General features: G+C 45.5%; 1 protein-coding gene across 1 annotated transcript; it reads left to right on the plus strand.

The window, feature by feature from the left end:
* Nucleotides 1-6,816: 6,816 nt before the first annotated feature.
* On the plus strand, nucleotides 6,817-17,869 carry KCNK15 (potassium two pore domain channel subfamily K member 15). The gene is made up of 2 exons (XM_053250140.1): nucleotides 6,817-7,099; nucleotides 16,857-17,869. Exons 1-2 carry the CDS (start codon nucleotides 6,817-6,819, stop codon nucleotides 17,771-17,773), a joined length of 1,200 nt encoding a protein of 399 aa, XP_053106115.1. The 3' UTR covers nucleotides 17,774-17,869.
* Nucleotides 17,870-21,641: the final 3,772 nt, after the last annotated feature.

The following is a 21,641-nucleotide window of genomic DNA, read 5'->3' on the forward strand; positions in this document are numbered from 1 at the left end:
CAAAATCAGTTTGCTATGCAGAGAGCTAACCAGTTTTTCTCTGGATTGTGGCCAGTGTCTGTAACATTAATATGTCCACAGGGGGTTATGGTACATTGGGCAAGGATCAAGGAAATGATCTCTATAAAAACATTTGTTGCTTGCTAGAATATCACCCAGGCTACGTGGTGGGCACCCAAGGTGGGCAGAGAGTGGCACTCAGCTGTTCAGCAGGCATGGAGTAGGGAGAGGGTGTCCCCCTGCATCTTTGCTTCCCATGGTGTCCTCTAAGTTACAGGAGATGGTTCATAGCTACAGCAAACATAATTATTGAAAAACCTGGAGTTTTTGATTATTTATGTATACATTTTTTAAATAGGCAGGCAGAGCTGCTCCTGTAACTTCAGATTGCATTTGTTCTCCACTTTTGTAGCTGGTCTCTGCTTTACCTGTGGCTTATATAGATTTATTTACTTTTACGTGTATAGCCTGTGCTTCCTCCAAGAAGCCCAGAGTTGTGCACATGGTTACATGTATCTTCCCAACAGCCCTATGAAGAAGGTTATGCTGAGAGATAATTGACTGTCCCAGAGTCACCCAATGAGTTTCATGGCTGAATGGGGATTTGAACTTGGATTTCCCCAGTCTAGTCCAGCACACTAACCATTGTACCACTCTGGATCAGAGTTCTTTCTTCTTGCTGTTATTTAGTAGTAGTAGTGTTCATTTTTAAATAATCAGGCAGACAAAGCCGCCCTGGTGACTTCAGAATGCATTTACTCTCCAAAGAAGCAGCCTGTGCTTTACTTGTAGCTTTTACAGTTCTTTTCCTCTGTGTGTGCGCTTGTGTTTTGATCCTGTCATGTTAGATACAAATCTACACACTACTGTAGTCCTGTTAAGCACTTTAAAGCAACTGATGTTTTCCATATTTCTCTTATCTCTGCTGAAGAGCAGTTGAGATTTATGTGTTTCTATTCTGAACCCACTCATTAGCTACAAATCTACACTTTGCCAGTTATTGCCAAGGTACCCACCTAGTCCTGCCTCCACCTCTGCAGCTGCCCACAGTTGGCTCCACCTCTCACTACCTGTGGCTCCACCCATCACCTGCTCTGCCTCGCCACACCTAGTCCCTGGAAGTGACTGTTAGGTGAGCCAACAATTGTGATGTTGCATTCAGTGATCAGAGAAATAATTGTTTCATTAATGCTGTAGAGAAGGGACATACTGATACCTAAACTTTTGAGCAAATGCTTTTATGGCTAAGAAGATATTTGGCAGGAGAATGCCCAATCCTATACATGTTGTTTACTCAAAAATAAATCCCACTGATTTCAGTGGGACTCCTTCTCAAGTAATTTTACAGCTCAATAGGCACACCAAGCCAAATGAAGCCCAGCACTGACATATGGCTATTTCTGGTGGTCCATTAGGTGGTCAGAATAAGCCTCCTGATTCTTTGTGATTATAAATACAGAGGGGTTCTCAAACACGTGACAGGCCACTATTATTCATGGCTGACAGGCTGCATTAAACTTGAGCAACTAAGCTGAGCTCAGACTGGAGCCCTATCAACAAGTGGTAGAAACTATTTAGGTTATCACTTGAAACCCCATATCCAGATGCCAAACTGCAGATCTCTATAGCCATCAGATGTCTGGTGGCTGTGGGCCACCTCCAGCCTTAGAGGCAAGATGCCTCTCAATACCAGTTACAGGGGAGGAACAGCAAGAGGGAGGGCATGCCCTCACCTCTTGCCTGTGGGCTTCTTCTATCTATCTATCTGTCTCTAAGGTGTACCTGTCGCTAATCCCATGTGTGGCAGCTCTTGAAAGAGTTTGCAAGCGAGCTGCTGGAAGAGGGAGATGAAAGTGGCAGTAGCAGACAGGCAGGAAACAAAACTGCAGTGGGGGGAGAAAGTAGCAGTGGCTGGGGGGCATAAAACGGTGGAGGGAACAGTGGATAATCCAGAGAGACCATATTATGCCTGCTTAAAAACAGTTGCACTGGCTGCCAATATGTTTCTGGGCGAAATACAAAGTGCTGGTTATTATCCTTTAAAGCCCTGAAAGGCTTAGGTCTGGGTTATTTTAGAGATCGCCTTCTTCTGCATGATCCCCACTGCACATTAAGGTCATCTGAGGAGGTCCATCTCCAGTTACTGCCGGTTCATCTGGTGGCGATTCAGAGGCGGGCCTTCTCTGTAGCTGCTCCTGGGCTATGGAATGCATTCCTGGCAGGAATCTATAATTTGAATTTAGTACTGTCCTTCAGGAGAGCCCTTAAAACCTATCTGTTTTGGCCTGGCCTTCCAGGGTTTTTAAGCTGTTGTAAACTTTTTAAAATTGTTTTATATGTTTGCCCTGGTTTTCCAGGGTTTTTAACTATTTGAATGTTTAATTGGTTTTATTCTGCTTTCATAATTTTGATTTTAATTGTTAACTGGTTTTGTTTTTATTCTGTTGTAAATCGCCCTGAGCCATTTTGGAAGGGCAGTATATCAAACAAACAAACAAACACACCCTCCAACTGTTTCTACTGACCAAGGGCAGTCCATATTTTCTGGAAACTTTCTCTGGTAAAATCAATGGCTGACATCCTGACTAATTAAATGTGCATGTAAGTGGAGTATGTGGGCATGGAGTAGAACCTGTTGTGCAACTCCCCATGTTGTTCTGTGCTTGCACTGTTGCACGAGAGGGCTAAGAGTCTGGATGGGGCGGAGCCACCATTAAGCACCTGGGGCCGTGCCTCACACCCCAGACACGCCCCCCTCCATGTCTGATGTCAGATGCTGATGCAGAGGGCGGGGCTAGGGGGGGCCACAGCAGCGGACTGAGCCCTGGCTGCCACTGGCCTCCCTCCATGTCTGAGTCTGGAGCACTCCTCACAATCCAGAAGTGCTTAGTGAAATCAGAAACATGTTGTGGAGGGTCCGGATAAATCAGTAAGTGAATTTTTTAGCAGAGGAGAGGAAAGCATTCTCACCAGTGAATGCCTGCAAATCATGGGAGAGCTGGTCTTGTGGTAAAAAAAGTTGTGCCATCGAGTCAGTGTCAACTCCTGGTGACCACAGAGCCCTGTGGTTGTCTTTGTTAGAATGCAGGAGGGGTTTACTATTGCTTCCTCCCACGCACTATGAGATGCCTTTCAGAATCTTCCTATATCGCTGCTGCCCGATATAGCTTTTTCCCATAGTCTGGGAAATGTACCAGCAAGGATTCGAACCAGCAACCTCTGGCTTGCTAGTCAAGTCATTTCCCCGCTGCGCCATTAGGTGGCTGGTCTTGTGGTAGCAAGCATGAATTGTCACCTCTGCTAAGGAAGGTCTACCCTGGTTACATTTGAATCAAATACTACATGTGTGATGACTATAAGATATTGCCCTTAGGGGATGTAACCACTCTGGAAAGAGCATCTTCATACTTTCATGCAGAAGGTTCCAAGTTTCCTTCCTGGCATCGCCAAGATAGGGCTGAGAGAGATTCCTGTCTGCAACCTTGGAGAAGCTGCTGCCAGTCTGTGTAGACAATACTGAGCTAGATGGACCAATGGTCTAACTCTGTATATGGCAGCTTCCTCTGTTCCCATGTTGCTCTTCAAATTGCAGAAGTTAGTAAAAAAAAAAATTAAAAAGGCAAAGTCACAAATAATGCAGGCCTGCTCTAGCTCCTGTAATTTGGCTCACTTGCAATGTATACAAGTGTCCCTGCCAGTGCTAGTCTTCTGTTTACCATATTTTCCCAACCAGGGGCCTTACCTTTCCATTTAAAATACAGTCACAGATTTAAAATGCACTAATCAAACTGCCTGTGGCTTGTCTCTTCCTGCCCCCAAGTCCCCCCCCCCCGTAAGAGATTTCCGGTTATGGATGTGGGTACAAATAAATTCTGTAGCACACTTTCAATTGCAATTAAGTTGCTCCACCCAAATGCTTAAGGGTAGAGGTAAAGTGTGCCGTCAAGTTGATTTTGACTCCTGGCACCCACAGAGCCCTGTTGTTTTCTTTGGTAGAATACAGGAGGGGTTTACCATTGCCTCCTTCTGTGCAGTATGAGATTATGCCTTTCAGCATCTTCCTAAATCGCTGCTGCCCGATATAGTACCAGGGGGGATTTGAACCAGCAACCTTCTGCTTGTTCATCAAGCAATTCCCTGCTGCGCCACTTAAGGTGATCCAGATGCTTAGGGTCATGGATATAGGCAGCTGTTTTTTTTTGCAAGTTTTGCACTTTCCTGCAACACAACACAATGTCTTGTCACTGGAATCAGGGAAATCTTGCCTAGGGCTAGTTCATCCACATAGGGTACAGGAATTTGTCTTTACCCTTGAGGCTTCTAAAAAGCAATTTGTCAGCTTTTGTTTATTTGGTTTTTGGAAGAAGGCACTTCTAAGCATAACATGAATATAGGACATAAACATAAAGCACTTTGCACTCTGGGAAGAGTTATGGAAAGGTCAGAAGGGAGGGGGAGAAGAAGCTATGTTCAAACCCATCTTGTACTTTGTTTCTTGTACAGAGGACATTGTAGGCAAGATTTGGACGATACACAAGTTGTTTCTTCATGCTCAGGCTCTTTCTTACAGCCTTTGTCCCCTTTTTCTTACCTTTTATTAATTAATTATTATTATTATTATTATTAATTCAATTTCTATACCGCCCTTCCAAAAATGGCTCAGGGCAGTTTACACAGAGAAATAACAAACAAATAAGATGGCTCCCTGTCCCCAAAGGGCTCACATTCTAAAAAGAAACATAAGATAGACACCAGCAACAGTCACTGGAAGTACTGTGCTAGGGATGGATAGGGCTAGTTACTCTCCCCCTGCTAAATAAAGAGACTCACCACGTTAAAAGGTGCCTCTTTGCCCAGTTTCCTTTCATTCTCCTTTTTTTCTCTCTCCTTTCCGCCTGCCCCTTTTCTACCAGGGTGCTCTAGTAGGGACCACAGCCATAGGGATACAACACAACAACAAAAAATATTTATATAGCACTTTTTAACAAAAGTGTCCAAAGCGGTGTACAAAGAAAGAAAGAAAGAAAGAAAAATGTTAGATCGATAACATAAATAAATAAATAAGATGGATCACTGTCACCAAAGGGTTCACAACCTAAAAAGAAACACAAGATATACACCAGCAACAGTCACTGGAGGGGTACTGTGTTGGGGATGGATAGGGCCAGTTGCTCTCCCTCTGCTAAATAAAGAGAATCACATTAAAAAGATGCCTCTTTGCCTAGTTAGCATCGCAACACAAACAATCTATTAAAGAGGTGAAATCAATGGTGAGAGACCCTTTATTTATTTAACATATTTGTATAACCACTCACTACCAAAGTCTCTAGACGGTTTATAACAATAAAACAAACCAAGAAACTTAAAAGCAATTAAAATATATAGTTTTAATTAAAACATATTCCCTCTCGTCTCTCTCTCTAATCTGTTTATGGCCCAACTGACAGACGCCTTCGGAGCGGTTTACAATCTATAACATCCTATCAGTGTTTTCTAATTTTTTTTCGTCTGTGTGTGGAATGAGTTTTGTTCTGAGCGGTAGTATCAAGGCAGTGCGCGCGCGCATGTGTTTTCAAAGTGGGGCCTTCCTGGTTCGACTTGAGCGGAGATCAAAAACCGTGTGAGGCTGTGAGCGCATGTACACGCGCACGCCTTAGAGGAAACACCGCATCCTATGAAATGTGTTCACCACACTTTACATTGTAGAATTCCTTCCCCAAAGAAAGCCTCGTTCAGTCCTTGCCAGAAAAACATGATCCGGTCACAATGGGGGACCATGGAGAGCAGCGGCCAGTAGGAGTACAGAAGACCATACCAGCGACCTGGCTCCATGCACGGCAACTTCCTATGTCTACGCTACGTCCAAGCTGCAATCCTGCTGCACACTGATGCAGCCCAAGCGTGCAAACGTTTATTCGGGGGGAAACTCTCCTGTGGTCGGGGTGGGGGGGCTTACTTCCAGCTAAGTGTGCATAGGATCGCAGTCCGAATTGGAAACATGTCGGGTTTCGTTCACAATAAACACACAGCTAGAATCGGGCTGCAATGAGGGGTTAGTTCCTTCCCTCTGGACCCAAAGAGGGCCTGACGTCTGAGTAAACCTGCTGAAGTCTGCGTCGCGAAAAAGCAGGGAGGACAGAGAGTCACGAAGAGTTCTCACGAACTGCCTCACTTCGGTACTACCGACCGACAGGATGGCTGGCGGAGGAAGAAGAGATAGAATAGAAGAGGCGCCGGCGATGAAGCAGCGCAGCGCACCCCGCCGCCTTCTTTTCGCACGCCGGGGGTGTGGCCTGTATTGGCGCAAGGCAAGAGGCTCTGGCGCCGCCTGCCACTCCTACTCCCGCCTGGCGCTGGGGAGCGGAGGCGTGGCCCGGCGGCCCGCGAGTCCCTGCGGCGGGAGCATGCGGGCGGCGGCCGCCTCCTTGCCTCCGGGCAGCGCAGCAGCAGGTAGGAGCTGACTGAGCAAGCCCGGTGCAAGGCGGAACGGGAGCGCCACGAGCCGGCTCCGGTGCCCAAGCCTTGCGCTGCCGGTAGGATTGAGCCGGCGCTCCGAGGTTGCCTCTGGGTGGCCGACGGGACTGGGTGGGCGACCCCCGACGTAAGCAGGAGTTAGTAGCGGCAAAGGGCGGGGGGGAGGCTCTTGGTTGCTGGGACAGGCTCTGCCACGAATGCCCGGCGCTCGGCGAAGGAGATGATGCCCGCCGCCGCAGGCTGGTGCCCAGGGAGGCCCGCGGCGACGAGGCTCTAGTCGCCTGCGCGGTGCCATGCGCTGCCCCGGCTGATGCGCCTTGCCTGGGGCAGCCCCTCCTCGCCATGAAGCGGCAGAACCTGCGCACGGTCTCGCTGATCGTCTGCGTCTTCTCCTATCTGCTGGTGGGCGCCGCCGTCTTCGATGCGCTCGAGTCGGAGGCCGAGATCGGCCACAAGCGCCTCCTGGAGCAGAAGCGGAGCGATCTCCGGAGGAAGTACCGCTTCACCGCCGAGGACTATCGGGAGTTCGAGCGGTTGGTGCTGCGCGCCGAGCCCCATCGAGCCGGCAAGCAGTGGAGGTTCGCCGGCTCCTTCTATTTCGCCATCACGGTCATCACCACGATCGGTGAGTGCTGGGCGCCTCCCTCGGCACCTGTCCTCGCGCCCCCTAAAGTGGCGGGATGGTCCCCAACCAGTTAGCCAACAGCACACCCGTGAGTGCGCCAGGTTATCCTCCGGGTCTCTCTAGGGCAGAGCTGGGCTGACATCAGCCTTGATTGCTCTACTTCTTAAAAAGAAAGAAATCCGCAAAAGTGGAGTCTTCGGTAGTACTCCACTGATTTAGGAAACACGAGTGCGTTGGGGGGGGGGGCAGTATCTAAACCGGTAAAGCATCATTAATTCGTGTGAGTGACTTTTCCTAGTCCTTTTTACAATCCCAATCCACAATCAGATGCGAGGGTAATGTTTTCTTTAGAGTTCTGAACTTGGAGAAGGGATGAGGGAGATCTGGGTTCAAATCCTCACTGACCATGAAACCCAGTGAGTGACTTGCCCTGGGCCATCACGATCAGTTACCCTGCCTCTCACAGGGTTGTTGGGATAATATGAGGTTAGCCTGCACTGGAACACCTTGATGGAAGGAGTTGTATATCAGGATAATAGACGGGTTCCCAATCTCAGGGTCGCTAGATGCTGCTGGATCACACACACACACACACCCATCATCCTGGCCTACAGTGGCCAAAGGCCATTGTGACTGGGAATGAAGTGAATTGTCATCACACAAAGGTTGGGAATTCCTGTAATAAAAAAAATAGACTGAACCTATGGAGGGGGAGTGAGTGCTGACTTCCACATGTTAATTGGATTGGTGTATGGTTCTCTCCCCATGTGACACCTGCTTTATGTAGGGGTTGTGATTGTGTGGAGATCCTACAGGCGTATCGAGGTTGAGATTGGGCACTCCCCCTTCCATACACTCAGTGCATACGGTTTCTGAATATGTGAAAAGGGCTCCTGATCATGCACTCTGGCATAAGAATGTCAGAAGTACATTGGTGGCCATCAGGCCACAGACATCTAATCCAGCATTCTTTGCTCCAGCAAGCTGTAGGTAATCTATTGGAAGTTAGCCAGTGGGTCCACCAGTTGACTGCCGTCTACCTCCTGCCCATCCCTGCAGGGTTTTTGCCAGGGCCAGGTTTTAGTCAGGACCTCAGCCTGGTGCCTATTTGATCAATTTTAGGATGTGTACTTTGTATAAAACTCACTATAAAAGGGGGACCTCTAAGCATGTACAAAGTGGTCTCCCTTCAGTATAATGTAACTATATCCAGCTTCCACCCAGTTTAGCCCTGGGATTCCCAGCCTTGGGCTCCCAGTTGTTGTTCGACTGTAACCCCCATTATCCATTTCTGTGTGGCCATTATGGCTGGGGATGATGAGAGTTGTAGTCCAACACCATCTGGGGACCTAAGGTTGGGAGCCCCTGTTTTAGCCTCTGAGCTGTTAGCACTAGCAGTCACCCCATTATTCCAAGTCTGTTTGCTTGACTTTGTTCCTTTGCATACCTTACATACCTTGAAGTAACTGGCTGGCTGCACCAAGCGGTCTGTGTGGATGATCTGCTCCCTGCATCCACTATAATTGCCCCAGTGCACTCCATGTATGTATTGTAGGCAAAGAGCTGAAAGCACGAAGCCGGGCAGTACACACTTATACATGCTTCCTGGAGAGAGCAACAACCTCACCAGTCACATTGCCTCTGATACCTCACTGTGATGCCATAGTCATCGTGTGTATTTCTCTGCCTTGACGTTTTCCCTGGCAAGCATTTTGGGGTCACTGGTAGCTAGTTTCACTGCATCCTAGAACATCCTGGTATGTTGGATACTAGATACTGCATTTCAGAAGCCAACTGTGGAAGTTCAGGTTACTTTTGTTTTGGCAACACCCCCCCCCCCCAATTATTTATTTTATTGAGCTTTGATATAAGAAGAGCATTATAAATGCATCTGTGTAAGCAAGAGTAATGATTTTTCAATTACAGCCCCTCTCCTTGCTCCAACATAAAAATAACCACCCTATTTCCTGCAAATGTAAAGTCCATGTACAATACCTAGGAAAAGGGAAAACGTTTTAGATCTTTAGAAAAATGGGTGCTAACAGGTGAAAATTGTACTTCGGGGAAAATGTTTAAACTGCTGCTTCTGTGCCATTTCTTATGGGATTCTTTTGAATTGTGGCCAGTTTGTTTGTTTGTTTGTTTGTTTGTTTATTTATTTATTTAATATGTTTATATACCACCCCAAACGAAAGTCTCAGGGCGGTTCACAACTATAAAACAACAATACAAATAAATAAAATGTTAAAATCAATTAAAACTCCCCAAACTGCTTAAAACAAAATCAGTTTACAATATTTAAAATTACAGAAGTTAAAAGGCCTGGTTAAAAAGATGAGTCTTCAAAGATCTTTTTAAAAACCACTGGAGATGGGGAGAGTCTTATGACAACGGAAAGGGCATTCCAAAGTCTCAGAACAACAACTGAGAAGGCCCATCCCTGAGTGGCCACCAAATGTCTTGAGGGTAGCCACAGACGGGCCTCCCCTGACAAACGCAGTGGGCGATGGGGATCGTGCAGAAGAAGACGCTCTCTTAAATACTGTGGGCCTAAACTGTTTAGGGCTTTATAGGTTATAACCAGGACTTTGTATTTTGCCCGGAAACCTATATGTGTTTATAGCACACATAAGTAGATTCTCTGTGCAGAAGTCCAATTGGTTGGGAGAAAAATCTCTTGCTCTTACAATTAGAATATCTAGGTGTTATGGCAGAATGCTCTTTCACCCCTCTAGGTCTTGGGTATCCACGTCATTCATCTTCAACAATCTCCCTTTCTTACAAGTGTAATTGCCCTTATGATGTTTATTCAAAATTTTAAAAAGGGGGAGGTATACATGTATGGGCATGCGAGTGTTCGCACACACCCGTGCACACAGACGTAGCACAAGAACATGGGAACCTGAAAGAGCAGAGGAAAGTCCTGATGGCCTTGGCAACTTAATACAGCTTTGCACTTGCCCAAACCTGTGGATTGTTGGCATAGCAAATACATTTTCCGAGCAGCCATCATAGAGCTGCTGCATCTGTCACTCCCCAAACATTCTGCTTCTTCATAACTCTCTATTATCAGCATCCAAGGTTTCCTCCTCCTTATGTTGACTTTCCCCCCAGAGAAAGAAAGTGGCATCTGGAGGTGGCCCTACCTGGAAACAAGGTGAGGCATCTTCCTCTGGTGGCAGATTATGGGTGACATTAAGCATGGCACAGTGGGAGTCAGACCAATCCGATCCACTCAGTATTATCCACTGGGAAGTTGTCCTCTACAAGTTTCTGGTGAGGATTGTGCAGGAGAACATCTCAGTGAGGCTTGCTGTCCCTGTGACTTTGTCCATACCTGTGCCTGAGGTGGCCACCTCACCCTGCCCCATGGAAGGATATACAGGTGAAACTCGGAAAATTAGAATATCGAGCAAAAGTCCATTAATTTCAGTAATGCAAATTAAAAGGTGAAACTGATATATGAGACAGACGCATTACATGCAAAGCGAGATAAGTCAAGCCTTAATTTGTTATAATTGTGATGATCATGGTGTACAGCTCATGAAAACCCCAAATCCACAATCCCAGAAAATCAGAATATTACATGGAAGCAAGAAGACAAGGATTGTAGAATAGAACAATATCGGACCTCTGAAAAGTATACAGTGTACTGTGCTTGATTGGCCAGCAAACTCGCCTGACCTGACCCCATAGAGAATCTATAGGGCATTGCCAAGAGAAGGATGAGAGACATGAGACCAAACAATGCAGAAGAGCTGAAGGCCGCTAATGAAGCATCCTGGTCTTCCATAACACCTCATCAGTGCCACAGGCTGATAGCATCCATGCCACGCCTCATTGAGGCAGTAATTGCTGCAAAAGGGGCCCAAACCAAGTACTGAATACATATGCATGCTTATACTTTTCAGAGGTCCGATATTGTTCTATTCTTCAATCCTTGTCTTCTTGGTTCCATGTAATATTCTAATTTTCTGGGATTGTGGATTTGGGGTTTTCATGAGCTGTACGCCATGATCATCACAATTATAACAAATTAAGGCTTGACTTATCTCGCTTTGCATGTAATGCGTCTGTCTCATATATCAGTTTCACCTTTTAATTTGCATTACTGAAATTAATGGACTTTTGCACGATATTCTAATTTTCCGAGTTTTACCTGTATAGGGATGTATGCTGGCCTCTCTCTGCCTGCAGCAAACAGGAAGTAGCTTCATGAAGATACCATGATTGCATAAATTGGCATTGGCTGCACAATTTGGCATCCTGGAAATCTCAGCTTTTGTGTAAAAGAGAAATCCAAGTGTTTAAACCTTAAGGCTGCAAAGATAAAGCTTGAGAGGTCTGGGACAATGGTGAAATCTGAGAAACCAGAGGATCTGCTAAGGATTTGCAGCCAATGAGGCATTGGATCTCCAGATAGGTCTTTTTTAATTCCTCTCGCTCCTGTGACTTTTAAAAACTTTTATTTTATTTTTACATTTATATCTAGCTCTTCCTCCAAGTTGCGCAGAGTGGTATACATGGTTATGTATATCCTCACAACAACCCTGTGAGGTAGATTAGTCTGAGAGATACGTGACTAGTCCAAAGTCACCCAGTGAATTTCATAGCTGAATGGGGATTTGAACTCAGTTCAGTTCTGTTTATATACGGTCGCTGACTGGGATTTGAATACAGGTCTCCCCAGTCCTGGTCCAAAACTCTCACACTATACCACATTATGCCAATAAGCAAAGTTATGGAGATTTATTAAACATGCATCATTAAGATAAGTTTGTAAAGGGAAAAAAATAGAATGCGGAGTATACATATGAGCAATACTGTGTCGAGCAGGACAATAAATTCTCTCATGCTTTGTCCAGTAGAGGTTTTTAAGAGGAGGATACTGAATAGGTTATCTTGGAGCCAAACTAGACACAACATTTAATGTTTAATTGTCTCATTGCAGATTTACTTAAGTAAAAAAAACAACAGCCCTGTTAGGATTAGATCTTGATCCAGACGAGGGAAAGAGATAAAGGTTGTTTAACCTTTCCCCTCTGCAACCAGTTTCCTGCTGAATGTCCCCTCACCTGAAGTTGCTGTGAGTTCCTGAAGGTGTCACTGAAACAAATAGTGAAGCTCTTCTCACAATCAGTGAGAAGAGCTTTGGGACTAACTGCAGGGAGAGCGGGCTTAGCCCACTCTCCCCGCAGACGAGCAGCCGCTTATAGCTGGGCAGCCAGATCGGCCGTCCACACGACTGCCGGCTCTGTCACGGAGCCGGCAGGGGTGACGGGGATAGGTGGCCGCATGGCCCCCAGAAGTTCCAGGATGCCCCGTGCGAGTGCATGGAGTATTCTGAAGAGACGCCCAGTCAGGGGTCTATTTGTGTGTTGCTCTGTTCCGCGGCAACACACGAGCAGAAAGATGCTCCGTTAACCTCCTCTTAGGGGAGGGGTAGTTAGGCGGGCTAGCCACCTTGGGAGCACTGGGCTCGCCTGCAAGCCCGGTGGTTCCCACAATCCGTGGAAAGCAGACTGAGCTCCCTTAGCCCACTTCCCAGTGATCATGAGAATAGCTTCAGTACCTTCCAGGGAATTGGGGGTGGAAAAACAGGATGGCAGTAAAGGGTTTTTAAAAAATCCTACTACTGTACTGTACTGCAGTCCTGGTATGGCTCACTCCTCTGCTTGATGACTGCTATTTTTATTTTGATGTACGCTCCAAGCAAGAGGATGACACACTTAATGTTGGGTCTAGTTTGACCCTCTGAAATGGTTTAGATCTTACTTATTTTTAAAGTTTGTCATCTGTGTTTCCACTCAGAGTGCCTGAGGCAACCTGCAAAATCCATATCTATCCATTAAAAGCTCAATGAAAATTGGATTTTAAAAATCCATAGGAGAAAATAAACTGAAGATCACCCTAAGCCTAAAACCATGATCCAGTAAGCCAACAAAATGGTAATAGCAGCAAATGATGACTCTTGCATTTCTTCCGCATTTTTGATCTGCCTTCTAGATTTTTGAAGTGTTGGAGCTCAGTGGGCTTTTTTGATTGAGAGTCTAGTGAACTCTTCCACCTGGTAAGCAAGGTTGGCCTAATGAACTTGAAAATGAATGAAAAGGTGGTAGCTTTATTTTGAACATGGCAGATGTCACTCTCAGCATTTCAAGAGTCAAAGATTTCAAATCGCAGCAGTCCACACATCTTTAGTTGGCTTACTGGCCAAATCCATTGCTTTTGGCTGCAGCCTATTCCTTCCTTCTCAGAATCCTGTGTCATGCACTCCAGTCCTGTGGAATGGAGGAATGTTTGCTCTTGTACTGGGCTTCTGCAGAAATTACAACCAGAACCTTGCTGCTAGGCAGTTCCAAAGGTAATGGAATCAGGCATGTTACCACTCTTTCAATGACTGTACCCATAAGCAGTTTTTCAAGTTGATCTTATATATACCCATTGATAAGAGAGCATCTCCTACTATAAGGCCATATTTTTACAAAACCCTTAAATATTATAGATAGTGTGTGAAATGTGCAAAATATATCAGTAAGAACTGGAAATTATGTCCACAAATTCTGATTCCATTACTGATATATTTTGAATGTTTCAGAGCTATCTAGAATATTTAAGAGTTTTCTAAAATGTGGCTTTATAGTAGGAGATGTTCTTTTGCCAGAGGGTGTATAGTAGTAACTTGACTGTGGTTATAGACATTTTTTTTTTTTAAAGTGCTAACATGCCTGATTCCATTAGCCTTGGAATTGCTCTACTCTTGCTGCATAGGAAGAGAGAGAAACTACCCATCTTTTCCTTAAAAGCTGGGAGAGAAAAGAGAAATGACTTCTCTCCTGTGAGTTGTGCTTTTGCTAAAAGCATGAGGCTCCTTCTGCACAGTCTTTGGGGATTTGGAAGAGGAGGAGCAAGCCACCACTGATATTTTCTGCAGAAGCCCAAATTTGTGGGAAAGAAACCACCTCTCCTTTCTTCCCTGTTCTCCATGGAGGAAAGGAGAAGTGGTTTCCTGCTCACGAGGAGGCTTTATATTATTATTATTATTACTATTTTTACATTTATATCCCGCTCTTCCTCCAAGGAGCCCAGAGCGGTGTACTACATACTTGAGTTTCTCTTTTCACAGGGCTTCTACCCCGAATCTCCTTCAGGAGAGAGTGTGCGTTCACACACCAGCCAAACTTATCCCAAAGTCCCTTCGATATCCCTCTAAGGCGTGTGTACGTGTGTGCACTCACAAGTTTTTTGATGTTCACTCAGTTAATTTTAGATTCCACTCAGGAAGACCCCACTCTGAATGCATGTGCACACACAGTGCCTTGATACTGCTGCCCAGAACAAAACTCATTCCACACAGAGTTGGAAAAAAATTAAAGGGACCACAGTGGCCAGCACTGCCTTGGACCCATTCCACACACGAATCGGGCTTTGTCTTGCGAATTCTAGCTTATCTTTGAGATATTTCCAGGTTTTTTAAATTTTAAGCTACTTTTTCTGAAAACGCCGGAGCAAATAGGGAGAGGCACTGACCTAGGATCATTAGCATGATAAGAGGGATACTCTGTTTACAAATGCTGATGCAGCTCTTTAGTAATCTCACCCCCCACACACACACACATTGGCTAGAAGGAAAACATGGAGGCATGCCATGTGAACTTGCATCAAAAGCAAACCCTGGAGCAGAGGGGAGGGGCTGCTTCCCTCAGTGCTGCAAGTGTAATTTGAAGTGGCTTCGCTCAACATTTACCCCACAGCATGAAGCCATGTGTGAATAACTCCCAGCTGGGCTTTGCAGAAAATGCCGGCAGTGCCTTGCCACCTCCTGCAAAAACCCAACCAGAAGAAAAAGAAGAAGACTAACTCTCCTTTCCTGAATGGGGGAAGCCTGAGGAAAATGGTCAGGACTATGGGGCTATCAATTTTCTATGGACAATTTTTTAAAATAGAAACATTTCCCATTTTTCCATAGAAACTTTTCCATTTCTAAAAATGCATTGTTTGTAAAATATAGTATATTAGCATAGTAAAATATAATAACAATAAATGGATGCCATGCAGTGTTAGGCAAGCTTAGCAACTTCAGAGTTGTAATTAAGGTTTTTCAGGTGATTATCCCTAGGAAGAGTGTGTGAGAGTACATCTATGTATGTGGCCCTTGCAGTGTTCCCTTTAAGGTGTGTGCCTGTGTGCACGCTCACACTTTTTTCAATATCCACTCAGCTGATTTTGGATCCTGCTCAGGTTTAATCAGGAAAGTTCCACTCTGAATATACATGCTCACACACTGCCTTGATACTGCCTCCCAGAAGAAAACTCATTCGACACACAGTTGAAAAAAATTAGAACACTGGGCCCTTGTTACCTGCAGTTTCGCATATCCATGGACATGTCTTATATACCCAGTTTCCTTATTTGTGCTATAAAAATAGGCTAAAATCCACCTATTTGCAGTTTTGAGTGGCTAGAAATGACCTGGAAATGACTTACAGTGTCATTTATGGCTGCCATTTTACAGTGCAAAGCCATTTTGTGGATCTTAAAAAAAAATAAATCCCATTTTTTTTGGGGGGGGGAATTGGGAGACATTGCTGGAGAACAAGGTAGATTACTTTATTTATTTTATTTATGCTCCCCCCACTCCATTTTTAGCCTTTTTTTGCATGTAGGAACCTATTCCCTAGATTCCCATGGGGATAAGGTTTTGTTATTCACAGTTTCCATATTCATGTCTATAGGCCAGAACAGAACCCCCACGAATAACGAGGGCCACCTGTATTCTCTTGATTTGTATTTTAAGTAAACATGTAACATGCCAAATCATATAATAGCCTATTTAAGGCATCAGGAAAAATGCACAGTAAAACTTCCTGAGAGAATATTTGATGCAAATGAGAAAAAATTGCTTGGGGATTTTTTCCAGAAAATTTTTGAATTCAGAATTTGAAAAGAGGGTAGTTTTTTTCTTTCAATATATTTTTTTAATTTTTTCTTATTTACATGTTATATCCCACTCTTCCTCTAAGAGCCTAGAGTGGTGTACTACATACTTAAGTTTCTCCTCACAACAACCCTGTGAAGGTAGGTTAGGCTGAGAGAGAAGTGACTGGTTCTGTGCCTTTGTCATTGGGCATGCAGAACTCAGTCCTTGTTTGCTGAATATGCTGTACATGTGGTTTTTGTTTTATTTAAGCAGATTCCCTACCACTGAGCAAATAGCCTCATCCCCTAAGAGTTCAGCAGAAATTGCTCACACGCAGTCACCCATCCAAATGCAAACCAAGACAGACCCTGCTTATCAAAGGGGACAATTTATGCTCACTATCATAGGACCAGCTTTCCTCCCTTAAGCCCAGAAACAAAGAGGTGATGCAAAAAGGATTGTCCTCAGCACTCTTCACTTTTTCAGACTTGACCATTGTTAAACTGTAAGCTGGGTTGTGATGGAAAAATAAGAAAAGGAAAAAAGAACCACCATTTATCTTGCCAGACACTTGCCCTTTAAAAGGTGAGGTGGCATCTTATTTTCATAGTGCATCATGCTGTATGAAATCAGGCAGTGTAACCTAGAAGAACATCCAGTTCTTCAAACCAGTAATTATATCCTGCATCTCTTATCATCTTGCGTCCCTGACCGAGTAGTACAGTAGCTAGAAATAGGAATTACCCTGCAGGCTCTTGAGATAGATTTTCCGTTTCTTTATGTTCCAATCTTGATCATGCTTTTAAAATTTCTCTGTCTTCCCCTCTTTTGCTGTAGGCTACGGGCATGCTGCCCCTGGGACAGATGCTGGCAAAGTTTTCTGCATGTTCTATGCAATCCTGGGCATTCCCCTAACTCTGGTCATGTTTCAAAGTCTTGGCGAGCGCATGAACATTCTCGTTCGGATGGTGCTGAAGAAAATAAAGAAGTGCCTGGGCATGAGGCAGACGACTGTCTCCATGAAGAACATGGTTGCGGTTGGTTTCCTCTCCTGTATGGGGACTCTGGGCATTGGAGCAGCTGCCTTCTCCTATTTTGAGGGCTGGACCTTCTTCCATGCTTTTTATTACTGCTTCATAACATTAACCACCATTGGCTTTGGAGACTTTGTGGCTCTGCAGAAACATGAAGCCTTGCAGAAGAAGCCCCCATACGTAGCCTTTAGCTTCATGTACATCCTGGTGGGCTTGACGGTGATTGGAGCTTTCCTTAACTTAGTCGTGTTTCGTTTTTTGATTATGAACTCGGAAGACGAGAGACGGGATGAAGAAGAAAGGGCCTCCTTAAGGAGAGCCAGGAATTACATTAACCTGAAGCCCAGGGAAGATAATCGGAGCAGAAACGATATCCTGCTCCCCATAGAAGACAGGACCAGTCAAATGAACCTCATTCCATTGATCCAAGAAGATGCGGAGAGGCAGCGGGGCAGGTCTTCAAGCTCCACCACCAGAGTCCCGTCTTTTTGCACCTGTCTGTGTTACAGGCCACGGCTGAGCAGGAGCCCGGATCCTTCCCACCCAGAGGCCTTCAACTGCCACACCAATCTTGTTTATTATAATTCTATTTCTTACAAAATCATGGAAGTCTCTCTGGGTGGGAAGGACCACACTGGCTTGTCTTCCCCCAGAAGCACTCTGTCGTCCAATAGCCCCAGCTGCCGGGAGCATTCTCGCCTGCGGAGAAAGTCTATCTGAAATGTGCATGCTCTTTTGGACACTCCCCGCCCCCCAAGCTCTTGAGCTGTGTTCTGTTACTGAACCTGTCTTTTGATGATAAATTATTAACTGAGATTTTGGGTGGTTGTGATTTCCCTTATTCATCTCCTTCTCCTCTTTCCTTCCCAGGCACTCTCTGAAATGGCTACAACCACACACGGCTGCCAACTCCAGAATACACTGCCTGGGCAATGTGTTTTAAATACTAATGGTGAATAATAGTTTCTCCCAGCGGACCTTGTCACAATGCTTGCAGCAGAAGCCAGGTTTTCAGGGGATTTAAATAACAGAACCCCACGGTGCATCAAAGTTGCCGTGTCATCTGCAGAAAGCTCTAATTATTCCCTTTGAGGAGAAGTATCGAGATAATCTTCAATTGCCTCATGGCCATGTGGGTCCCAGGCTTGTTCTGGCTTTCCCTCTAAACTGTGGGTATATACAGCTGTACGTACTTCCAGGAAAGGAATATGTTTTTCTGCTATAAGGAAAGCTCTGTTTCTCCCCCTCTCCCTTGGCATCAGATACATATAAGCCATATTCAGAGAGTATGTTGTTTGAGTATACAGATTCTGCACATCTTTATGTGTGAATGACTGTACCTGCAATCATGCCTACAGGTCACTCAGGTGCATAGTACAGATAGGAGCTGACCTGCTATTCCTGCATTCAGATTTATTTTATTATATTAAAATTTTCTTATATACTGCCTCCTCCAAAGACTCTAGGTAGTGAACAACAATACCAGTACCAATTAATTAAAATAATAATAATAAAGGGCAAATGCCTGGCGAAACAGGTGGGTCTAAGAAGGGCCTTAAACACAGCCAGGGAGGGGGCTGAATGAATCTGGGGGTGGGCAGGGGGAGAGTGTTCCAATGAAGAGGGGTGGCCACAGAGGAGGCCCACCCATGGGCCCAGGCACCACACACTACACCAGGGCCTGGGACACTAAGGAGGGCCCGCTGAGAAGACCTCGCAGGCTGGGATACAACCAGCTGAGAGAGGTGATCCCAGAGATATACAGGTGCTGAGCCTATAAGGGTTTTGTAGGTGAGAACCAGTGCTTTGAATTGGACCCGGAAGCGAATAGGCAACCAGTGCAGCGACCGTAAAAGAGGTGTGACACTATCAAATCCATGGCCACCCATAAGGAGGCGGGCTGCTGCATTCTGGACTAGTTGAAGCTTCCCATTCATTTTCAAAGGCAACCCTAGGTGGAGTGCATTACAGTAATCCAAACGAGAGGTAACAAAGGCATGAGTGACTGTTGCCAGGGCCTGCCGGTTAAGAAAAGGCCGTAACTGGCGAACCAGCCGAAGCTGGCCAAAGGCAAGTCCAGAAGGACCCCCAGATCATGAAGCGTCCCTCTCAAGGGAAGCACAATCCCGTCAAGAAATAAACTCACACGGCAATTCGCCAGATCGCAGACTGAACAAGAGCAACTTGGTCTTGGAGGGAACTGAGCCTGAGATTGTTTTGGCCCATCCAGGTCCTGACAGCCTCTAGGCACTGAGCCAGCACATGGCTAATGTGTGAATGACTGTGCTCGTGCACAGATCTGTACCTGTATACACTGTACACTTGTACAAGTGTTTCACATAATGTGTGAATAGGGCAATAGGTGACTCTTAATCCAGTGCGGATATTTGCCCTCCCCCCATGCTTTAGGCAGGCTTCTGGCTTTTAAAAAGAAATTGCTCAGACATATAGCATAGTACCCAATTTATAACAGCCATTTAAGAAGATAGAAACATTGCTCTGGGTATTGCAATAGCCAATTACTTAGCACTTTGTGTAGCTGGCTGGGAGTGGGAAGGGAGGTGGCTTTGTGATTGTCAAAGTAGCCAGCTGGTTCGCACTCTGCAAAGCTGAGTTCTTCTGGAAGCAGGAGGAACTGGTTGCTCCTGAGCATGATTCTTTGAAAGCTGCATGTCTGGCCGAAAAGATCCACAGGGAGCTCATTTCAAACCATGTCTGTTTACTCCGCCGGCTAATTTGTGGGGTGTACTTAAGTAATTTCTGAACATATGGAACACTTCCGGCATTCTGAACATATACAACGCTAGGAGATTTAAAGTACTGATTTGCATTTGTAATGGTAACACACAAAAATATTCTTTTGATTATGCTATGATGCCAAGATTCAAAGAATATTGGGGCAGAAGGCGGTGTTTAGGGGGAGTGGAGAGAAAGGCACTATAAAAAGTAAGTGTAGTCTTTTTAAGCCATAGGAAATTTGTAATGTGATGCCTATTTATCCAGCCAGCTTGGATGAGCGGATGCAATCCAATTAAAGGTGCTGCTCAGACTGGCAACTAATTCTGCAGCAGCTGTGTGCTACTGCTGCTGTCTACTATGTGATTGTAGCTCCTTCTTCCTGTTGTCATCTGCCCCTCTACTGGTCCAATCCTTTGGAACAGGGGGAGACAGTCAGAACTGAACTGCCAGTTTATTTTAGGGCAATTCCATGGGTAATGGAATCCAGCATGTTGCCACTTTTGCCGATGCCACACGCAGGTTGCTGGGAGCAGTGCTGCAGCCATGCATGGACTTTTGGAAAGTGGGCGCCATCCCCGGAAGAGTAGTAGGGTGGTGAAGGAGCAGTTAAGGACCTGCTTTTTAAAGGAACCAATCCCTACCCCGCTGAACTGGTTCGAATGCAGGCGCCCAAGTCACTTCAGCACTTCCATAAGGAGGTGCCGAACGGGTTCAGACACATCCCTAATCTGGGGACCCAAGTTTAAGAACCCCTGCTGTAACGGATGAGTGCAACATCTTGCTTCTTAATAGAAGGTAATCTGGAATTCCTGGGCCCAGAAAAATCTCTTTGAGAAATATTTGTGTCCACACCCAGTTAAATGTCATGGAGGCCTGTGCCTGATTGGGGTGTCACCATTCCTCATCTGCCACACTTTATTTGGCAGACTGGCTATACACACAAAGGAGACTGAGAGACATTCAGGCACAGCTTACTTCACGTATCTGCCTTATGGTCCCTTGCCCTGCAAATCTTTTGCAGCAGAGAGTGTTCTGCATCTTGTGCTGGCTAGGTTCCCAGTATTCTAAAATGTTCTGCAGCTAGGAAGCTGGCCACGGCTCCTTTGTCTTGAAGTATGGAGTCAGCCTCCCCATTTCTGCAGGAAGCTTTGTGCTGTACTGAATGCAAGAGAGGTGCATTCTTCACATTGAAGCATGGCAGGAGCCCCTTTCTGTGGCATACTGAGGAAGGAACAAGGCATTATAAGATGTGCAGAACAACCACTTCTCCATGTTTCTTTGCTTCCACTTCCTTTTAACTCTGCACCACAACAAATGGAACCATCTTATATGGCATCAGATAGTACTGTCTGCATTGACTGACAGAAGCTCTCCAAGGTTCACGACAGAAGGTCTTGCTTATTCCTAGCTGGTGATTCCAAGGATTGAACCTGGCCCTTGGTTGGCATCACCAGGTAGAGATGCCAAGATTGGGGCCATATCCTGAGAGGAGGGATGGCAATCCAGAGCAGTTTTCCCTGTAAGAGGGATTCCCAGATGTTGAATGCAACTCCCACAATCCCCAGCTACAGTGGCCTTTGGTTGGGGTATATGGGAGTTGTAGTCAACAACACCAGGTCATCCCTCTTAAGGCAACACTGATCCATTGACCCTCCAAAGCTTCTATAAGCTTCATGCTAAGCATGTGTGCTCCACCACTAAACTCTGATCCACGGCCACAGTGTTGTCCTATGTACCTCCCTTCTCTCACTTCATATTGTTGACCGACAAGGATGGGGAGCACAGAGTGCAGTGAGATCACAACATGTGCTGTGTTATAGTAGATGCTAACTGAGCAAAGAGGCACCTC

Source organism: Hemicordylus capensis, chromosome 4, assembly GCF_027244095.1.
Source record: "Hemicordylus capensis ecotype Gifberg chromosome 4, rHemCap1.1.pri, whole genome shotgun sequence".
In the NCBI taxonomy this organism is placed as follows: domain Eukaryota; kingdom Metazoa; phylum Chordata; class Lepidosauria; order Squamata; family Cordylidae; genus Hemicordylus; species Hemicordylus capensis.

What these genes read in the sequence shown, in the direction of transcription:
- KCNK15 (XM_053250140.1), top strand. Translation starts at nt 6,817, where the DNA reads ATGAAGCGGCAGAACCTGCGCACGGTCTCGCTGATCGTCTGCGTCTTC. An exon ending in CACGGTCATCACCACGATCG is followed by an intron (nt 7,100 to 16,856) that starts GTGAGTGCTGGG and finishes CTTTTGCTGTAG; the next exon opens with GCTACGGGCATGCTGCCCCT.